General features: G+C 37.7%; 2 protein-coding genes across 3 annotated transcripts in view; both read right to left on the bottom strand.

Moving 5' to 3' along the window:
• The window catches only part of tmem94 (transmembrane protein 94), a 28,632-nt gene extending 11,320 nt beyond the window's left edge, over positions 1-17,312 (bottom strand). The window contains exons 1-12 of one of the 2 annotated variants that reach the window (XM_077200515.1): positions 17,161-17,312; positions 15,305-15,542; positions 8,610-8,729; positions 8,395-8,522; positions 8,140-8,276; positions 7,659-7,867; positions 6,342-6,493; positions 6,135-6,237; positions 5,676-5,762; positions 4,055-4,171; positions 3,608-3,664; positions 1,268-1,372 (exon numbers count right to left, since the gene is read on the bottom strand). In XM_077200515.1, coding sequence (XP_077056630.1) covers positions 1,268-1,372; positions 3,608-3,664; positions 4,055-4,171; positions 5,676-5,762; positions 6,135-6,237; positions 6,342-6,493; positions 7,659-7,867; positions 8,140-8,276; positions 8,395-8,522; positions 8,610-8,729; positions 15,305-15,328 — 1,239 coding nt within the window. In that variant the 5' untranslated portion in view covers positions 15,329-15,542; positions 17,161-17,312. The remainder of the gene's footprint in view (positions 1-1,267; positions 1,373-3,607; positions 3,665-4,054; positions 4,172-5,675; positions 5,763-6,134; positions 6,238-6,341; positions 6,494-7,658; positions 7,868-8,139; positions 8,277-8,394; positions 8,523-8,609; positions 8,730-15,304; positions 15,543-17,160) is intronic. The other variant, XM_077200516.1, reaches the window with a different exon arrangement.
• A 564-nt stretch (positions 17,313-17,876) lies between these two features.
• The window catches only part of myo15b (myosin XVB), a 32,725-nt gene continuing 29,217 nt past the window's right edge, over positions 17,877-21,384 (bottom strand). The window contains exons 55-64 of the mRNA XM_077200504.1: positions 20,797-20,927; positions 20,516-20,610; positions 20,353-20,430; positions 20,174-20,270; positions 19,949-20,097; positions 19,311-19,435; positions 19,044-19,177; positions 18,816-18,949; positions 18,586-18,723; positions 17,877-18,475 (exon numbers count right to left, since the gene is read on the bottom strand). Coding sequence (XP_077056619.1) covers positions 18,380-18,475; positions 18,586-18,723; positions 18,816-18,949; positions 19,044-19,177; positions 19,311-19,435; positions 19,949-20,097; positions 20,174-20,270; positions 20,353-20,430; positions 20,516-20,610; positions 20,797-20,927 — 1,177 coding nt within the window. The 3' untranslated portion in view covers positions 17,877-18,379. The remainder of the gene's footprint in view (positions 18,476-18,585; positions 18,724-18,815; positions 18,950-19,043; positions 19,178-19,310; positions 19,436-19,948; positions 20,098-20,173; positions 20,271-20,352; positions 20,431-20,515; positions 20,611-20,796; positions 20,928-21,384) is intronic.

Here is a 21,384-nt window from a genome sequence, read left to right as displayed (position 1 = left end):
GTCTGAGTTTTTCAGAAACTGCTGATCTACTAGGAATTTTACACACAACCATCTCTAGAGTTTACAGAAAATGGCAGTTCTGTGGCTGAAAATGCGTTGTTGATGCCAGAGGTCAGAGAATGGCTGGACTGGTTTGAACTGATTGAAAGGCAACAGTAACTCAACAGTAACTCAGAACATCTCTGAATGCAAACAATGTCGAACATTAAAGCAGATGGGCTACAGCAGCAGAAGACCACACTGGGTGTCACCGAAGAACAGGAAACTGAGGCTCACCAAAATTGGACAATAGAAGATTCGAAATATGTTGCCTTGTCCATCCTGCCTTATAAAAACAGTTCAGGCTGGTGGTGGTGGTGTAATGGTGTCAGGGATATTTTCTTGGCACACTTTAGACCCCTTAATACCAATTAAGCATTGTTTAAACACCACAGTCTACCGGAGTATTGTTGCTGTCCATGTCCATCCCTTTATGACCACAGTGTACCCATCTTCTGATGGCTACTTCAAGCAGGATAATGCTCCAATAAAGCCCAAATCATCTCAAACTGGTTTCTTGGCCATCACAATGAGTTGACTATACTCAAATGGCCTCCACAGTCAGCAGATCTCAGTCCAGTAGAGAAACTTTGGGATGTGTTGGAATGGGAGATTCGCATCATGGGTGTGCAGCCGACAAATCTGCAGCAACTGCGTGATGCTATCATGTCAAAATAATAAAGTGGCTGAAGAGTGTATGTAGCATGTTTTATTTTAAATGCATTTAAGATAGTGATTTGAAATGCATATTTCACATGTTCATATTTTCGAACATTTAGCCTATTTGCGCGTTTTAATGCAGGCCCTCTTGCAATATAAGCATATTTATTTACTGTAAATACCTCTTGATATTTGTTTATACATACTGAGGGATGTGTCGTAATTATCGTTTGGGTTATTGTTAACAGCATGATACAGATGTAGTATCTCAAGGATGTAAAGACACGTTAAATAATTGGAATGGGACCAAATTCATAGAATGTTCCTGCTATTAAAAAGACATTTTGATTGACCACTATTTTAAATATTGGAGGAGGAAAACGGCACTCCTCAGTGTCTATAGCAGTTACAGTAATGCTATAATTTGATAATTAGATTGAAAATAGCACAGACTGATCTTTTGATTACCGTAGTATTTATTTTTAAAGTAAATATTGATCTTTTTATTTTCATCAAATTGGAAGTAGGAAGTGTATTATGTTTATGTGACACAAGGGGGGGCACTCACAGTGACGGAACCCAACGAGTGCAGCAGACTGGAGGTATAACAGAGGGTCTGGGACTCTCCTTTCAGCACACTAATCAGGTGTCTCCACACACAGCGTAGCATCTCCTGCACAGAATCGCGCACCCACACACACACACACACACACACACACACAAACATGGTGTGAGTCGCATTATCTCCCCTGACAGAAACTCAAATCCATGCATCAGCACCTCTGGGTTTCGAATGGCTCTGCAAAAGTGTCAGAATTTATGAAACCTGGAGGTTATCCCCAGACAAAACACACACAGTCATCTAGACACACACACACGCATGCGCACACGCAAACACAAACGAACGGAAAAAGCAGCAGTAGCATGTCCAGTCTTGGGTTTGTCCTGGTGCATTCAGATATTTAGAGGTGTTACATAAAGATAAATACACCTTGCAGCAGGAAAAGGGAGAGAGAAATTGAACTGACTGAATCACAGAAGATTTGTGGCAGCAGCAACAGGAGAGAAGCAATGTGAAGCAAGAACTGAAAACAGTTAGTTACAGGTGAATGACGCACATCAGATGTCCATGAATCCACCTTTAAAGTCAACATGAAATCAAAACTGACCCCAATTAGTTTCCTAATGAATGTTCCTGGTCTCATTGTGAATAAGTCATCAGTGCACATAATTCTTAAGAAAAAACTGTTTTCTTTCATCAAAACATAGTTAGTCGCAATGTGTCTACACTAAACGCGGCAAGTCGCACTGCAATTGCTTGAGGCTGTCTACACTAAACACGACAGTTGCAAATCCATTTGTTCTTTGTGTCAGGAGTTGCGTGAATGCTTGAAGTATATGAGAATTAGAACAGGGCATCAGTTTACTGCCGGGACTGTAGACAGCATCACTTATTATAATGGGTTAGATTTGCTTTTGTCGTGCCACGCTACTCGGGTCTGGTGTAGACAAGGTATTAGTCCGCCCATGGAACAACTTTTCTTTTCCAATGACATCACTTAGGCCGTGTGAGCACTTAGGCCGTGTGAGCTATTAGATAATGATATTTAGGGAATTAGGCAAACTCACAGATATGGCTCCATTCAGACAATTTGTAAAATGGAGAGCCTTTTATTGGACATTAACATATGTTAAGAAAAATATTTATATTTTAAATAAATGCTTTTCCTTTGAACTTCCTAAACATCAAACAATCCTGAAATGTTTCTTGAGCAGCAAATCAGCATATTAGAATGATTTTAGATGATCTTGTGACACTGAAGACTGAAGTAATGATGCTGAAAATTCAGCTTTGCCATCACAAGAATAAATGACACAATAAAATATATCAAAATATAAGTTCTTTTAATCTAGTATTTCACAATATTGCTGTTTTTACTGTATTTTTATCAAATAAATGCAGGCTTGGTGGTGATCATAAGAGACTTATGATCAAATACACCTCATCGACCACAAACTTTTGAACACTACTGCATTTATAAAAATATATCTAAATATATTGGCTAAAAAGTTAACTATGACAACTCTATGGAGTATAGTAGTATATAGATGAATATCTTCACAAAAAGCCACACACACACACACACACACACACACACACACACACACACACACACACACACACACACACACACACACACACACACACACACACACACAGACGCACACACACACATTTTTTTACAAAGTTTGTATTACAAAGTTTTTGAAATAAAAAATTAAACCACCAAAACACAGCAGAAATACTTTCAGCCTGTTCAAATGTCTGATCAGTCCATGCAGACAAATACTTACCATACTTTGGAAATTTGAAAGGGGAAAAAAAAAGAGTCTTGTTCATGCTGAAGTTCTCCAAATGTACATTAACTCAGATAAAAAAATTTAGTCCAGACAATCACCACCACTATAGAGAGAGCATATACTCTATCATGCAAACCTCAGCAGGCAGAAGGTGGGCAGGCAAAGGCCATGGGGTAACAGGTCAGTGTTAGGGAGCCAAACTAATTGGCAGCACAAGAAGCGAAAAAGATGCAAATAAATATTAAAGATTGCGGGAGTATTGGCTGATTTTGCAAACTTGAACGGACAAAGTGAGATGAAGTGGCCGAGTCTTTTAAAAGAAAAAATGAGAATAAACAAAGAAATGGTGGTGAAGCAAATAAATAAATAAAATAACAGGCTCTTTTTTTATAGTGATCCTTTGATATAGACAATTTGACATGAGTAAAATTAAGAAACAAAAAGGTGAAGAAAAGGATGACGGTTGGGGGAGGGTCCAGAGCAAGGGAGAAGGATCACAATAAGCGTGTGGTGAACAGGTGGGAGAGGAGGAATACAGAGGATATACCTGGGAGGACACCACTTCCGTGTAGCTGCTTAGAGTGTCCTCAGAGAACTTAGCAAGCTGGGACAAGAAAAAAGTCTGATTAAACACCTGACCAGATGATCAGCTCTCCGCTTTAACTCTGGCCAGATCGCTTCACCTCGGCTCTGCAATCCCTCCCTAATCCTCCCTACTACTAGTGTGAGCTTGGCCAATGAGTTTTACTTCCCCATGCAGTGTTATGGCTGCAAATCAAAGTTAATACACACAGTAATCATAGATAATCATAGATAGAGCGAGTTATAATTTTGCAGCAATATACGTTGGTATGGGATTAGGGAGTTATGAAAGTTGTGAATGTTTTGTGTCTGCTTGTGTGTGTGTGCGAGTGAGAGAGAGAGAGAGAGAGAGACCTGTTAATGAACAGCAAAAAGTGAGTGGAATGAATATGTGTTGTTCTGTCTGTCTTACCAGGCCAGTGGGAGAGTTACGGCTGGACTCGGCTAACACACGGGCCTCTCCATACGCATTGACCAGAACCCACATTATAGGAAACAGAAGAGGTAAAATGGGCAATACACCCATCATCTATTTATCAGAGAGAGCAAGAGAGACAGAGAAAGAAAGATCGAAATTCACTGTTAATACCAACATTGTTGTGCCAAATAAAAGTTTTGCATCAAATGTAGTGTCTTAAATTCTAGTAATTATGTCTCTCTGTGCAGTCTTTGAAAAAAAACATGCAAAATTTTGAAATATGTACGGATTCGGAATATTTACCAATAACAGTCTTTAGATACATTAGAACAGCGTTTCTCAACTTTTTTGACTCCAAGGCCCCCCCCCCCCCCACTGGGCACAAAATTATTCCAGAGCCTCATGGCACTGGATAAGGATTAAGAATAAGGATTTTTAAAGGGTTAGTTCGTCCAAAAATGAAAATTCTGTCATCATTTACTCACCCTCATGTCGTTCCAAACCTGTAAGACATTCCTTCATCTTTGGAACTCAAATGATTGTTAATAAAATCTGAGTTGAACTACCCCTTCCGCAACTACCACTTTCAAGCCCCAGAAAGCTAGTTAAGGCATCATAAAATAATCCATGTGTCTCCAGTGGTTTAACCTCAATTTTATTGAGTAATGTGAAATTACGTTGTTGTTGTTTTTGTGTGCAAACAAAGCACTCGAGTCGCTTTATCAAATTGAGGTTTAACCACCGGAGTCATATGGATTACTTTTATGATGTCTTTCTAGGGCTTGAAAGAGGTAGTTGCGTAGGCTGTCAATTCAGAGACTAAAAACTCTCAGATTTCATTAAAAAGATTTTGTTTTTGGTTGAACTAAACCTTCAAAACCAGTTTTTACTCACAAATTCTACCTAATACAATTTTTTAGGGCTTGGCATGAAATGTGAATTAATAAAATCTTATAAATCCATGGGGTATTTTTATAATAAATATAACATGACTTTTCCAGGTCTAGAAATCACACCTTTTAAAATAAGGCTACCTCATATTGGAGAAGTGAAGACAGTGGGAACCCTGATTCTTCATTAAGAAAAGGGATGAATTAGCATAAAAAATATCTTGATTTTTGGTTGCTTTGGCTTGTTTTGATCTTGAGGCTCTTTGAAATTTGAAATCAGCCCTGTGGTTGATAACCAGTGTTTGAATGATTTTTAAAAAAAATAACAATCATGAATAAAATACCTCAGGTTTCATAACATATCAGAAAGATATGCTACCAGGATCTCGTAGCCATAACAACAAAACTGCTTTCTTAAATTGACCATTGTATTTAGATTTCACAAACAGCCATTTTGTTGCTTGATTTCTTTTGGAAAGATCATACGAGTATTGTTCCTTTCCCACAATGCACTTCAAGGGTGCACAAATTTCATTTGCCCAGTCACTATTATGGCCTAGTATTATATATATATATATATATATATATATATATATATATATATAAATGAACAAGAAAACAGCTATGATGACCTTATCCTAACATTTACTATTTTCAGATTGGGAAAGCAGTTCTGAATTTTAAAAAAAAATCAAACGAATGCACTGTGATTTACTATTATCAACCTGCAACTGAAGGAAGTTGAAGGGTCCAGGGGTGAGACCAGGAGTGTCACAGAAGTACCGGATTGTGTTAATAGAGAAAAAGGCCACCTGTAAATGAAAAAGTTGACCAAAGATCATCATCAGCAAACAGACAATTTGTAAATGTTATGAACATTAGTCCCAATTAACACATCTTGCATCTGGAGCATGTGAGTGTTGCAAAAGCTTTTACACTGACAGATGATTGCAAGATAATATGAAAAAGATTGGTTGATAAATAGGTTTAGGATGAAATGTTCACCTTAGTTTCTGCTGAGTTCAGCAGGCTTAACAGTTTAACAGTTCATACATACTACTTGTGAATACAGACAACTGTTAATATGGGTGTCAAAATGGATGTAGACAAGCTGCAGACACAACATGTGTGAAACTTTGAGACGCATTTTGAAAACGTACTTCATGTGTTCAGTTTTATCTTACCAAAACAGCAGGACAGGCGAATTTGGCAATACTGGACTGCACAGTGAACCGTTCGTTATCGAGGGCTGTGATTGGACGGGAGAGAGCCAGGTCAAGACTGTTCCTATTGGCCAGAAAAAGGTGATTAGTTACTAGTGTGAGAAAATAAAATTGTTCACATATCAGAAAAGAAAAAGTCTACTTGTTTGAGTCCACTGAGGTATTAACCTGACACTGTCGAGTATAGGTGTGCGCACCACCCTGAAGAGGCGGTACTGCTGAGGACTGTGGGGGCCCCTCCGCTCATTCACGCGTGGGGAGGGAGGAGGGGAGAATGGTGGAAAAAGGTCTCCTGGCTCCAGCACGATGTGTTCGTCGTCCTGGTAACAGAAGATTCAGTGATTCAGAAGAACAGAGTTAAAGAGCCAGAGGACCCGAGAGAAACACTCTTATTCTCCAAGGTTTTCTTTTGTACCGTTTCAGATTCCAGTACAAAATACCAGTATATAGTTCATGCTGTTATTGCTACTTCAGTTAAATCATAATAGCTTAATACTGGATCTCCTTTAAATAGTGTAACACTATTTCCTAACCAGCCACGATAAGCGAGAGAACATTTTGTTGCAATGCTTTGTTTCTATTTCAAGGGCATCATGCTATCTAGCGTTTCAAAGCAGATTTATAGTGATAAATAGGAAAATAACAATTCAATGATGCAAACTGAATTCAATTCTGCTGTAAAGCAGCTCTAAAAAGGCAATAGTAAGCAGCTGTTATTTAGCTGAAATCAGTTCAGTGTTGATTCAGTTTGGTTCAATAACTGTGTAAAGTTCATCAGTAATGGAATGAGTTCAATTCAGCTATAAAGCAGCTCTGGAGAAAACAGTGATGCCATCATTCAGTTCTCAAGCAATAATGTCAGTGCACTCAATTCAGTAATATTGCTGAATACTAAGTGTCCCCAACTAAGCAAGCCAGGGGCGACAGTGGCAAGGAACCCAAACTCCATCAGGTGACAGAAATGTAAAACAAAACAAAACAAAAAAACCTTGGGAGAAACCAGGCTCAGTCGGGGGGCCAGTTCTCCTCTGGCCAACGAACGAACAGTGTATGATTATGAATCAGGCTGTATTACAAGTCAGAAGTCAACCTACTGAAATCTAATTGGTCCAACATCCCACTCCACAAATAAAGTTGTACATTACATATCAAATACTTCCTGATTGGCTATGATTGTGTCACAGTAACAATCTCTGTAATAACTATGGTTACCATGCAGTCCTGTTATTGTTAATAAGATAATATTTAAAGATTATGAAAATGACAAAAGCACATAAGTCAATTAAAATTAAAATATAAAAAATTAAATCTGATTCAAAATATTACAAAAGGCTATAATAGTATATAAATAATACAACAATAAAAAAGTTACCATAGTAATTATGGATATAAAATAAATCTAAAATTGTTATGCATATAGTCATACGTGATTTTTTGTTTGAGGAGGGTCCTCTGTAGATTTATGTAATTCAGATCTGACATTACCTTGATGCCTCTGAGAGATGCAAAGGCTTCCTGGCCTGGTCTAAGAGCGATGACATCACCTTCCACCAGTAGACTGATAGGCAGATTGACCAGTTGCTCATCTCTGAATGTCCAATGCAGTGACCAGGAAGGGGAGGTGGGAGTGTAGAGGTCAGGGTACAGAGAGGGGGCCCATCTGATTGGATGTCCTGCACTTCTCTCCAAATAATCTGGCAACCCATGAGGAAAAAGTGAAAGAGTTAATGGAACATTAACTTATTAAAACTTGGAACGACAAGTCTAGAGAAATGGAACAGCATCAGAGTGAATAAATAATGACAGAATGAACTATACTATAATTCCAGATATATAAAAGCATATTTAGCATTGTGTTGGAATTTAATGTAAATTAATGGATGAAGCCTAGCATAACCCTCATTATTACTTCCTGAAGCAGGACTGATTTCCTTTAGAATGTTTATATACTCGCTGCTCCGCTCACCGTTCAGCTGTGAGATGATGGACTTGAGCCTCCGCACCATCTCGCTGGTCCGTAACCTCTGCTGCCGTCTGATGAGGAAGAGGTTCAGCAGCAGCAGGAGGAAGAGCGCACCTGCGTTCACCAGCTCTATGCCTTGACTGAGATAAAAAGGGTAAGCAGCTTACATAAAACAAAATAACAAAGTGCTAATCCCAACTATTTGATAACGTCCATTCAAAATGCCATTCAAACGTTTTTTGTGCCATCCCTGCTCACCTGCCCTCCGGCTGGCTGCCATGACAACACAACAGCCCAACCACCACAACCAGAGTGAGAACAGCTCCTGGCCAATGGAAGCACGAATGCCGGTCGTCATGGTGAAGGAAGCTCTTAGCCCAAAGCTCCTGCAAAACGAAAAGTAAAACCAAAATCAGGATTTCCCTGACAAAACTAATTTAACTGTGATGATAAAAGAATAATCCAGAACAAACCTGTATCGTGTATCTTCGCCGGCTGAATTTCTGGTGTTGCCCCAGTAAATTGGACAGCTGGTCCCGTAGGGTGCACAGAGCCTGAGCCGTGGACAGTCCCAGTGGAGTCGCCTCCTGCTCCTACAGCACAACCAAACCAATCAATCCATGCAAGTCACTTTGTTTTAAAAATTCTGGGGACGGGTGTGATAAAATTGCTTGACTCATGAATATTAATTAGGTTGTAAAAATATTTAAATGAGACCTATTATGCCCCTTTTCACAAGATGTAATATAAGTCTCTGGTTTGCCAGAATGTGCCTGAACAGATTATTTCCCCACATATAATTTATTATAGCATGTCAAATTTGCCCCTATTTGGGTGTGAGCAAAAACACACAGTTTTTGTGTGTTCCTTTAAATACAAATGAGCTGCTGCCCCCCACCCCCTATCCAGAAAAGGGCAGAACCTTTACAGCTTCTGCTTCAGATACTCCAGCAACAACAAAAAACTGGAGAATGTTATGCAGCAAAAATGTCAGAAATCGTCAGTAGCGGTGTCCAGCCTAACATGTTCGAACCGGAGTTACATCTTTTAGAATGCAACTGGACATTTCTGAATGGTTAGTGGATAAATGTATGCAGTTGTTGTGGAGTTGATTCAACTCATTGACTAGCATGTACCGTCATATTAATCTAAAAATCCACCAATAGGGCAGATCTTTACCAGTCATGGGCGGGTCTTAACATCTGCAACCACTCATTTGGAGAGACTGTTTATGATTTATGGGGATTGTAAAAATAGAAGTGGGTGAATTTTTACCATTAAAGTCTGGTTGTTTAAACTTAATGTGGACACAAACACCTTATAAAAGTGAATTTTGCATAATAGGTCCCCTTTAAAATGTGAAAAATGTTTAGAAATGAACAGGGGAAAAAAGCAAATTAAGTTTCAACTTTCAACATCAATCTTGCTGACTAAAGGTGCGGTAACATTACCAAAATATCATTGAAATTTCACAGGCAAAAAAAAGTTCCATTGTCTATTGTCAATAGTGTAGTAATTTACTGTATGAAGCACAGCTCACATAGAAGTCACTATCAAACCAAGCAGATTTTTGTTGGTCTGCGTGAACAACATGAACCCATTGAGGAAATTCTTTGCTGTTACATAAAATTCCAGACTGTGTGAATTAAAGTGCTCAAATTAACTTTTTATTCAAATCTGCTCATGTTGGTCCTTGGATATTGAAGTTCATTGGATGAATAAAAAAAATATGAAGTATAACTTGCTGGTACAAGCAATATATCTGAGCACGAGGGGTCCTGGTTATAATTCACCCTAATTTATCTCTTTATTTTAATAAACAAAAATTGCAATGCACGGAAAAGCGGATATTAAAAAAGCATCTCAAGAGCTTGCATTTTTCACGTTTTTAACCGCAATAACGCATTTTGTGAATGGCCCCTATGAATGCTGTCTAGTACCACAGACAATAATTCCTTGTCCCTTATAAAAACAAACACATATCATGTTTAGTAATGCACTTGTAAGAGAATTTAAAAGCAGAATTGTGAAGCTTCTATTGTTATAGATTCTTCTACAATGTTTAAGAGGTGGATATACTTTATGAATAATTACTAGTGCTACATTTAGGCCCTGTTTACACCTGCTATTAAGATGCTTTTTGGTCGATCGGATCCCAAGTAGACGAGAGTGACACACATCCATTCACACCTGGTCTGACTTTCCAAATCTGAGAAGCAATCTAAAATAATTTTTGCAGAAATTTCCATTTTCATAAAGTAGTATTTAACCTGTAACATTCCATAAAACACAGCCAATAATGACAAATATAAGGACATTATTATTTTTATTAGCTTAATTCACCAGTTCAAAAGCACTGAAGGAAAACTATTAAGGGAATGCAGACAGAGTAAGTCAACCCTTATTTATTTATGCAGAAACTTTTATTGCTCAACATGCCTATTATGGTCACAAAAGAAAAGGCTCTCTCCCCTCTGACGCATTTTGGCTCTCCTACCAGTATTACCAGTGGATTTGTGGGACGGCTAGGGTCCTGTAGTAGCAAACGATAAATAAACACACCACTTTCCCACAGCCAGAGACTGAGTGCCTGATCTAAATCCTTTCATGAGCATCTCTCACATATCAACAAGCAGGGATTTACCATCAGCTCGCACACAGACAAATGCGGTCACACACGGTGGCCCATTATGGGTAAACCACTCAAGACCTTGAAAAATGCACCACACAATCACACCCAGAGCTGAGAAAAGTGCACATGCACCTGGCACGGCACTTCCACCTGTTCACGGTACTTGAGATTAATCACACACAACAGACTTAAGCCTTCGCACACGAGACCAAAATGTTGATCCCGGACAGTCGGGTTCAGACAGATCACAAACAACTGAGTTTGTTAGAGGAAGTATGCACAGATCAACTCACTTTATTCTTCCAGAACCAGGTCCCATTTTTCAGGATCATGGCTGCGACTACTCCCTCTGCTGCCGACAGACTAATGTATGACTGGTGCGCGTGTGGGCTGGACAGGAGTGCGCCGGGTGCTATGGGATAATGTATGCTGCTGTTTCAGCACCAGTCACACGGTCTGGACAGACAGTCTCTGCCTCTGCGCATTCAGAGGCTCTGTTTTGGGCACGTCCCAACCACCCTTGTGTAGTCTGCCAGTTAAAAAAGCATTGCACATTAAAATCAGTGCAATTGACCAGAGACAATAAACACAACTGTTCTTTTCAGCCGGTAACAGTGTGAAGGTCTGCTAAAAACAGTTAAGCTGAAGGAGAATGAACAGAAAAGAAAGGAGGTTTTGTCAGTTCTAGCATGAATTAGTCTGAGAGCTCTGCAGAGGCAGCTGCAACACTCCGCCTGAAGAGACAGGCAAAAAATTGTGTAAAATGACAATGAAAAGCTATAGAGGATGAGCAAGTATCAGGGCTGGAAAGCTTTTGAGGGGAATACTTAGAGAATAAAGTGAGGGAAAGGGGCTTGACAGACAAGCAAAAGCATGGTGTGCCCTCGCCTCCCTGTCCAGGCATTCATCCATTCCAGCTAACACAGCAATTTACGGGACTAGCAGTGATGTGGTGCGGCAGGACAAAGAGCATCCTCATTGAACCCTACAACCTTACTAAAGTAGGGATGTACATTTTAAAATAGTGACAGATTGATATACATTTAATATAAAAAAATTAAAAAAAAGATAAAGTGGAAAAAATTGACATTATTTTGAAATTTAAAAAAACACACACACACACATATATATATATATATATATATATATATATATATATATATATATATATATATATATATATATATATATATATATATATATATATATATATATATATATATATATATATATATATATATCCAGCTATTCCTGTCCCATGTCAACAACTATTCCAGCACACTCATTACCTCCACAAAATCAATACAGGTAAGACAAGAACCAATTTAGGGGATCTCAGCAACATCATTACTGCCAAATTACACAGTCATACAGTCTTACAAAGTCATACTGCCAATGACTTTGATGATGCTGTCCAAATTTAGCTAAATTTAGATTTAAATTTAGAAGGTACTTGAGTTTAATTGATTAAAAAAGGATAAATTCATTCTCTCAATAAATTCAATCACAGAAATATACATATAAGAGCTGGTGAAACAAAGCTACTGCTTCCACGAGGTATAGGTAAGGTCACTGTATGTCTGCCCCAACTTCACTCCTTTTCAGACACATTTTAAACTACAGCACACAAATTCATTGTCCAAAGTCAAAAAGAAAAGTATCTGGTGTGGTTAAAGATGAACTGTTAATTATTATAAGACACTTCAGAGCAAAATTACCCATGACTGGAGAATATGAACGAAACTCCCACTGTAAACAAACACGTAGTAACAAATATCCATTTTTTCATTTTGTGTCCCTGAGCTTGATCATGAAAAAATCATATATTATATTTTCATTCCCACCAGCTTTTCAGCGCTTCCTGTATGGAGTATAACAGAGGTCTAAAATATGCCAAAAAAAAACAAAAATTACATCAGTGAGGGTCTGCTAGTGTGATCAAACCCAGGGTCAATGAATTTGAGTTCAAGTTGTTTTTAGCAACATAAATGCTCAGGTTATGTCATATTACATGAGAATAATTAAGCCAGTTATTTATATATTTTGTTGTAGTGTGTCAGTAGGGAATCAGTTTAAATTTCCAAACATTCATTTTGCCATTAATTGTAATAATCCAGTGAGATTTTTGTATGTACAAGGAGTCTGACAACAGCTCCACACGGAGATCTGGGGCCTGTACCATGATGGTAGTTGAACAAACTCAGGGTTACAGGATTAGTTTAGAGTTGACAAAACCAAACCAATCCAACCAGGCTTTGTTGGTACCATGATACTGATCATCAACTTTCTCTGTCAACTCAGACTTTGATCCTGAGTTTAGGAGTTTAAGTGTGACATCAGTAGCGAACAGCCAATCACATGCTGAGAAAGAGTGAAACTGAGATTAATTTCTCGCGAGAGAAGGAACGCAATTCACTTATTAAATAAAAGTATTAAAATATTAAGAATTTAAACAAATTTACACAGCAAGAAGAAAATAGCTATCTATGAAAGAGGACAACTAAAAGAAAAAGTCTCGCTACTGTATATCAGTGCAAGTAAAAGTTGTGAAGTTATTTTATACAGTTGACAATGGTATAGAGAGAATTGAACATTTAAGCTCACATGTAGTCATTTTATAGCTTCATCTATTGATGCTAAAGAGAATTTATATTACCTTTATATATTTATTCATTTAAACTGCTTAATAATAATTAATTAAAATTGTAAATGTGTGATTAAGGGTATAATAATTAGATAAATAATATCTAAATCATAAAAATTTATTATTCTAAATATGCATCACTAAAAACCAGACAATTTTGTCTTTAAAAATCATTTGCTATGTAGTGACCTTTAATTTGGAGTAGAAACAGGTGGAGTAACTTTATCGCATCAGTCATGTGACACTTTGCTCACAGCTGATGGGTCCAAGTTCGGTTTGCAACCTCTTACCTAGAACATAACCTGCCCCGGACCAGGTTAGCCGTGGAGCGTAAGTTACTATGGCGATGAACACAGCTAAAAGCCAAACCACTTTCATGGTCCCTAAAACCCAGGGTTGACGCAAACTAAACTGAAACATAACTGGCTAGCCACCTAAACCGGCTTCATGGTATAGGCCCCTGATCTCACCATTATTGAGTCTTTCTCTGATTACACGAAGAAACAGAAATAAATCCAGAACAACTGCGGCAACGTCTCCAAAAAACCTGCCTGCAAAGCTGCTTGAAAAACTATGTGCAAGTGCCCCTTGGACAAAAGCTGTATTAGATGCAAAGGGTGGTTACACCAAATATTGATTTGATTTAGAAAATAGAAGAAAATAGATAAATAAAATCTATTTACGACTTTTTTTTTGAAAGCATCCTCACTTTACAGCATTTTGACACAAGCGCCTAAAACTTTTCACAGTACTGTAGCTTTGCAGGCAGGTTTCCTCAAGCGTCTTAGAGACGTTGCCACAGTTCTTCTGGATTCAGTCTGTCTCAGTTTTTCTGTTTCTTCATGGAATCACAGACAGAGCCGATGATGGCGAGATCAGATCTCTGTGTGGAGCACCGGCTGTTGTCAGACTAATTGTGCGTACAAATTAAATGAGGTCAATGAGGCAAGTTAGGTTAATAAGGCAAGTCATTGGATAACAGTGGTTTGTTCTGTAGCCAATCAAACCAATTTTTTTTAAATAAGTATTTTATTCCTGGCAAATTTAATTAGGCTTTCTCCAGAGAAAAAATATAATAAGAAATGCTATGTTAAACTATAGCCTAGAAATCTAGACTCATCCTAGCGGCAGCTAAATTTATTTTGCAGCCAGTGTAGTCTAGCAACTCTCCGTTGGCTTTCAAACTGGAAAAAACTAACTCTAGTCAGGACAATCACATCGTGTATAGAGTTGGTGGGCGGGTTTAACATAATGACTGCAGAGTTGTGATGGCTCAGCGTGAATTCCCTGCTACTTGAAAACAAAGAAGATGACCGCTGCAGCTGGCGAAAAGCGCTCTTTCGAATCGGCTTTGGCTGCGACTTGGAGTTAAGCTTTTCTTTGAGAAAAGAACAAAGAACGGCGCTTAAGTCATTATTAAAAAAGGAAGATGTGTTCTGAGTTTTGCCAACCGGATACGGCAAAATATAGCAACTAGCTCCGCTGGTGGGAAAACGCATGGGACTCACTCAGCCACAACTGTCGTTGCTCTGGTTGGTTGTAGCGCTATCCTATTGCTTGCAGAATGAATTTGAAAGACAACCGTTTATCCCGCCCCTCGGATTGAGGCATGCCAATGGTGAGTTCCCAGACCTAACATCTTGATGTGGGTCTGGCTTGCCAGGCTAGTGTTAAACATCTCTTGAGAAATATTTGAAAAAGAATATAAATTTCATAGGGGGGCTAATAATTTTGTCTTCAACTATGTATGAAGTCATACCCAAAAAAATAGCAAAACTCTTTTTGCATTTCTTTATTTGTGATTTTTGTTTGTATTTAGAAACTGAGGGTTGGGTCAAAATTATTTTTAGTGGTAACCAATAGTCTGAGCACTTCAAGACTATCAAACTTACCTGTTTCTTATCCTGTAGCTCCATGGCAACCGCTGTATCTCACCATGCTCTGTCGAGCTGCCCAGAGCTGGTAGTTACGGTCCACACTTGTCCCGATACCAGCCCGGCCCCCAGCTTCAAGATGCCTCACCTGCGGGCACTGCCAGTCTGAGGGACGGTTCTCAGGGCTGTAGTCGATGCCCAGGGAACTGTAATCTATGAGAGGGTGTGGCTTCTCTCTTCTTACATTCAAAGGGATCTGATATGGGTAGAAAGAGTTACAAAGGGAATTATTAAAAAAAGAGTCAATGACACCATTAAAAATATCATTATCTTGTTTACATGCTGCAGTTACTGGAAAAATTCTGAATTCATGGCAATAAGCATATTCCCAAATAAAGACATGCACATTTTTCCCAGGTCCCACTATTGTCACTGGAAGTAAAAAAGTCGGTAACACTGGCCTATGCTCGCTTACTTGCGTCAATGACAACAGCACACAAGAGTGCAATACTGAGCAATAACATGTCTGTAAATAAGGGTATTTAACAAACAACAGGTCTGTGAACTTTTTTTCTTTTTAAACAAACATCAAGATTTTAGATTGAAATTTAGGCAAGTCTATAAGGCAAAGAGTATATATTTGAATTTATTTTAAATGGTCCTACAGTGTGACAAGTATACAAATATTCCATACAATCTCTAAATTAATATGGTAATAAAAACTGCATGCATAATAATTATAAAAGCAAAATTGGTGAAATTCTGTCTAAAAAGTTTAGGGTGTGCATGTCACATGGCAGGACATCATAACTTCTCAAAAGTATTTTTGTGTCAACTACCCAGATATTGATTTTATATCCATTATATTATATTTTATGTTGTTGTTTTTTTTGGGGGGGGGGGGGGGGGGGTGTCTCATCACAAAAAAGCCTAGGTCTATCTGTTTCTTCTACTGCTTATAACTGCACCAAGAATTACTTTAATTTGGACATTAAACAAATTATACAAATATTCCATTATATTTAAGATTAGTGCATGCTTATGCCACCTCATATGCCACCTTAATATAATTTAAAATTAAACAAGGTAAATTATATAAGAGTGCCAGTAATGTATAAAAACTGCTTTTGGCTACAGCCTACAAGCTCAAACAATGTGGCATTTACTCACTTAATCTTTAGCTTTCTAGGTAAGACAAGCAAACTTACTCTTACTGACTTTGAATATCTAAGCTGGCTCACAAAGCTGTAATTAATCAGCAAAGCCGAAAACAACCCCAAATAAAAATCACTTAGAATCTCATAAATCCAACATTTTCAGAGAAAGTAGTGTTTACCTGATTTATAAGACAGTATTAGACAAATACTTTACAGAGACTTTAATCTTTGACTACAAGTAGTATAATGATGATGCAGGATTCATCTGAAAAACCAACGTTACAGTCTCTAAGCAAATGACAGTTCTATAAAGACATTTTTTTAGTAATGTGTATATTACTACAGAGATACACTAAATAAACAGTGGTGTTGCATAAAGTTATTAGAGGCAGAAGTAATATCTTGCATTTACTTACACATCACAATGAGGAACTAGCTGCTAACGTTATATTTCAGAGTATTTACGATATTAAACCTGCGTTAACGTGAAAGACAGCTTCCATATTGAACGTTTGATCGAGCCTTGCGACCAGGCTTGTGAAAAAAACCCTGCTTTTTATCTGTTTAGCTGTCAAAGTTAAAATAATTTATATATAAACATCCTTAGACCATTTATAAATAATCCAAACAACTGGTTTATCAGTTTATTAGAGGTGGCCTAGGGGTTAAATGATACTAGCTACATGCTCAAATCACAATAAATCAACGCAATCTTACGTTATAGAGCTGTAACATCAACGACCCGCAAGTAGTATCGTCAATCATCAAGAGTGTTTTATCAGAATCAAATAATATTCGTCTCAAAATCCTTGGACTCACTCCCTGTTGACGGCCATGTTAGTGTCTCGAAGGGCGTGCTATGTTTGTGCAGGGACGATGTAGTGGAATCTGATTGGTCAGTGGTATCTGAGAGGCGGGATTTGTTTTGTTTTGTCCTTTGTGATTGGTCAGTACTACGGGGAAGTCAAATGGTGCGCACTGCAGTGCCATATGACGTCCAGCTCCCCCTCTCTGGACGCAATGGGTGAATCTTGACTTGTACAGTACAGCTCCACCTCTTTGGACCTAATGGGTGGAGTTATGTTTAGCGATAGGGATATGTGTAGGGTTAAGGTGTGGTTAAACCATCTTGCTCCATCCACCCAAGTCCAACGAGGGGGAACTGGACGTCAAGCTCCACCTATTGGCTCTGCCTCTGCAGTGACTTGCCGCGGTCTAACTCAAACGGCGGAGCCTCTGTTTGACGTAGGTACCCTGAATATCAAATCTTCAGTGTCATGACTCATGTGTGGTTTATAATAAATGCATATAGATAAATAGTGCTCTTTAAATGTTTATCTGCACACAAATGGAATGTTAATGTTTTTGTTTTTCTGAAGAGGACAGATATCAGTAATTTTTTATTGAAAAAGAATGAAAAGTACACTTCAAAAGATATTTTACACTTTAATAGTTTAAATAGATTAATTTCTATACTCACTAATACATTTTCTTTTATTTGGACGCAAATAATTAAACATGATTTTAACACATATACAAAAAGGTCAGACTTATAATAAATATAATCACAAATCATTTAGTGGTATACATTCTTAATGATACTAAATAAAAAAAAATGGTAAAAAAAACAAACAAACAAAAAAAACATTACTACATTAAACAATGCTTATCAAATTATTAATATTCATTCCAATTTTCATCCAAAAAATGTATTTGTGCTGTATACATCGCTGCAAACCCCTAGTATTTTTACAGATCCCTTGTTGAGAATACTGGATATAATGAATTAAACACTTGCTAAGAATTAGCTTTGATCTTATGCAAACTTTTCTACATGTTTATGAAATATAATGTCTTTAATGATTTATGGCAGGAGACATATTTGAACTCAGGGTAAGTCATGGGATATTAGGTGATGTTTGCATTTGTCAGTTGTTTAAAATGGGGTTCCGGCCCGACTGGACATGCTGCTGTGGGAGGGTTTCACCACCTCTTCTATAATCACAGCAATGGTATGGCATAGTTCTTTTGCCTGGGAGAAATGAGAGATCAAAAACAAGAGCAATCTCATTAATTAAAAAGTTCCAGCTCTTTGAAAATGAGAACATGTATATATCCATGACATTTTATCTACATGCGTACCTGCTTTAGATTGAAGCTAAGAGTCCTGGGTTGAGTTTGGGCACTAAAGCTGATCTCAACTGATTGCAGCTTTTCTTTTTTGGGACGGATTGAGCGCAAGGACTGCACATCCTCTAGAGACACTGTCAAACATGGGTTCTGTGAAGTTTGTGATAGTTTAGTCATTGTCGAGCATGGTTAAAACACACAATGATGATCAAAGCATCATAGGAATACTGAGTGTCAGATACCTGTGATTTGGGATCAAGGATCGTGATAACTTCATGGTTCACAGCGACCAGCGAGGGAGAGGGGCAGCTGTGATGACTTACTTTCTGAGCAGTGAATATATCATATCCAAAGAAAGGCAGCGAACTGACACTTTCTGGAAAGTTAAAAGAGTTTGTTTGGAAAATGTGAAATACAGATGTAAAGTCAGTAAATGGAATGGGAACGTTTAGACAGGTTTGCTCACTTACTGATAAAGCAGGTTTTGGCATCAAGAGGGCTGAGGGGGCCTAAGGTAGAAAATTGAGCCCGTGTAGTAGCAAGAAGCCTTTCATCACTGGAGTTGAGCCCATCCTTCCGGGGAAGGTACTGCTTTACCTCAGAGCTGATGTTTGAACATTGATTCCCAATAAATATGTGTCAGATTTAAAACAATGATTTGAGTCAGTTGAAATGACTAAGTTTCATTAATAATTTTAGGTATAATACATCACATCGCTTGAGATATATAAAATTACTTGGATGGTAGATCAGTCAGTCCAAGTGCAAGGTGTTGGAGAGCGGTCAACTCTGCCACCTGCTGGTAGATTATAGAGGTGTTCATGGGCAGCAAAAGCTTCCCTTGCAGGTAATTTGTCACAAACTGAAAAACATACACATGACCGGCATCCATTAAACATGATAATGAGATATTTTTGAACTTAGGTTTCATTTATTTGATCAAAAGTACAGTAAAAACTGTAATAATTGTGAACTTTTCAAATGTAATTTATGAATAGAAAGTTCAATGAAAAGCTTTTATTTGCATTTATTAAATCTATTAAAGCATTTAATGAAGACTGGAGTAATGATCCTGAAAATTCAGATTTGCCATTACAGGAATAAATGACATTTTTCAAAATGTATAAAAATATAAAACTAATATTAAAATATTTCATATTCATGTGACTGTTTTTACTGTATAATTGATTAAATAAATACAGCCTTGATGAGCGTACGAGACTTCTTTCAAAAACATTACAAAATTGTAATGTTTCCAAACTTTTGACAGGTACATTCCATATTTATTATCTTTTGGAATTTTGAATATTCATTCATGTAAAACAGGAAAACCGTAATGTTTCAAGTAAAAATGAATTCAAAAGAGATTTTGTACCAGCTGGTAGTGGAACCCAAGGTAAAGATCATTGGTGAACTGAAGTGGCTGTTTCCAGATTATTCGATTAAAGGAGAGGGAGATCGAGCCATCATCCACCAGGAAGTCAAATAGATACTCATCGGAGTGAATTGGGCGTTTCACATCACCTAAAGAGAGTTATTAGTTGTGAGAACAGAATGAAAGCATGAACTGATTTATGTGTGCATAAGAGTGACATCTTACCCCCTTTTTTAGTAACATAGATGGAATATTCCTTCACTTCTGCTGTATTTATGACACCCATCTCAGCGCAAAAGTCTTGTACCACCTCAAATGCAACCTATAGAAAAGCATAATAGCACTACATGAAGACAACACATAATCTTAAAATAATAAAAATGGAAAGAGGGGCCCTCACTTACACTAAAGCTGTGAATCTTGCAGGGAAATTCGGTTCCATCAGGCAGCATGATGGGCAGCCGACGAGAGTTCCTCGCAGCCTGCATGTGATTCAGATATTATGGAAAAGAAACTATTTAACATGCCTTGACATTCTCTGCTCAACATTTCACTGTCTTCACTTACCAAAATGGCCTCCATCTCTGAATGTGAAGGGATGTGCCTGCGTCCTCCAAAACTGAGTGATCGTCTGAGATTCATTGCACACACATTTGCCAGTTCTATATACAAATATTATATGCACACAATCACAATCACAATCTCTGCTATTTTTTTTGTACATACACACAGGTTTAAATTATTTCTAATCAGATTGTATAGCAAAATCCACATGACGTAAACTTGGTAAACTTGAAGCAAGTTTGCACTACAAATACAGAATAAGATGTTAGATGTGGATAACGTACCTTGAAAAGGGTGGTTGGCATCCTGAATGATGGTCTCCAGGTGGCGGGTGCAATATGGAAGGAGAGTGATGGAACAGGGGAAGAATCCAGTCACCAGACTGAACAAACGCCAGCCACGGGTGCAGTTCTCCCTACAAAATCAGAAAACAGTATACACTACTATTCAAAAGTTTGGGGCCCGTAAGATTTTTTTATGTTCTTGAAAGAAGTCTCTTTATGACTACAAACATTGTGAAACATTATTACACTGTGTTTTCTCTTTTAATATATTTAAAAATGTCATTTATTCCTGTGATGGAAAAGCTAAATTTTCAGCATCATTACTCCAGTCTTCAGTATCACATGTTCCTTCAGAAATCATTCTAATATGATGATGTGGTGCTCAAGAAACATAAATTAATTTTATTATAAATTTTGATAACATTTGCTAAATAGTTTGTGTGAAAACTGTGATAAAGTTTTCAGGATTAATTAAAGGCAGGGTGGGTAGAATTCCCCAAAAATACTTTTTTCCAAATTTGTTTAAACTGTCTTTATATATCAATGCATAATTAAAATGTAAGTAACCTGGAAAAGAAATTATAAAAA

This window comes from Siphateles boraxobius, unplaced genomic scaffold, assembly GCF_051911475.1.
Source record: "Siphateles boraxobius isolate OS27281-9 unplaced genomic scaffold, OSU_SipBor_1 46, whole genome shotgun sequence".
Classification (NCBI taxonomy): Eukaryota; Metazoa; Chordata; class Actinopteri; order Cypriniformes; family Leuciscidae; genus Siphateles; species Siphateles boraxobius.
The sequence above is the reverse complement of the archived record's forward strand: the minus strand, read 5'-3'. Positions and strand labels throughout refer to the sequence as shown.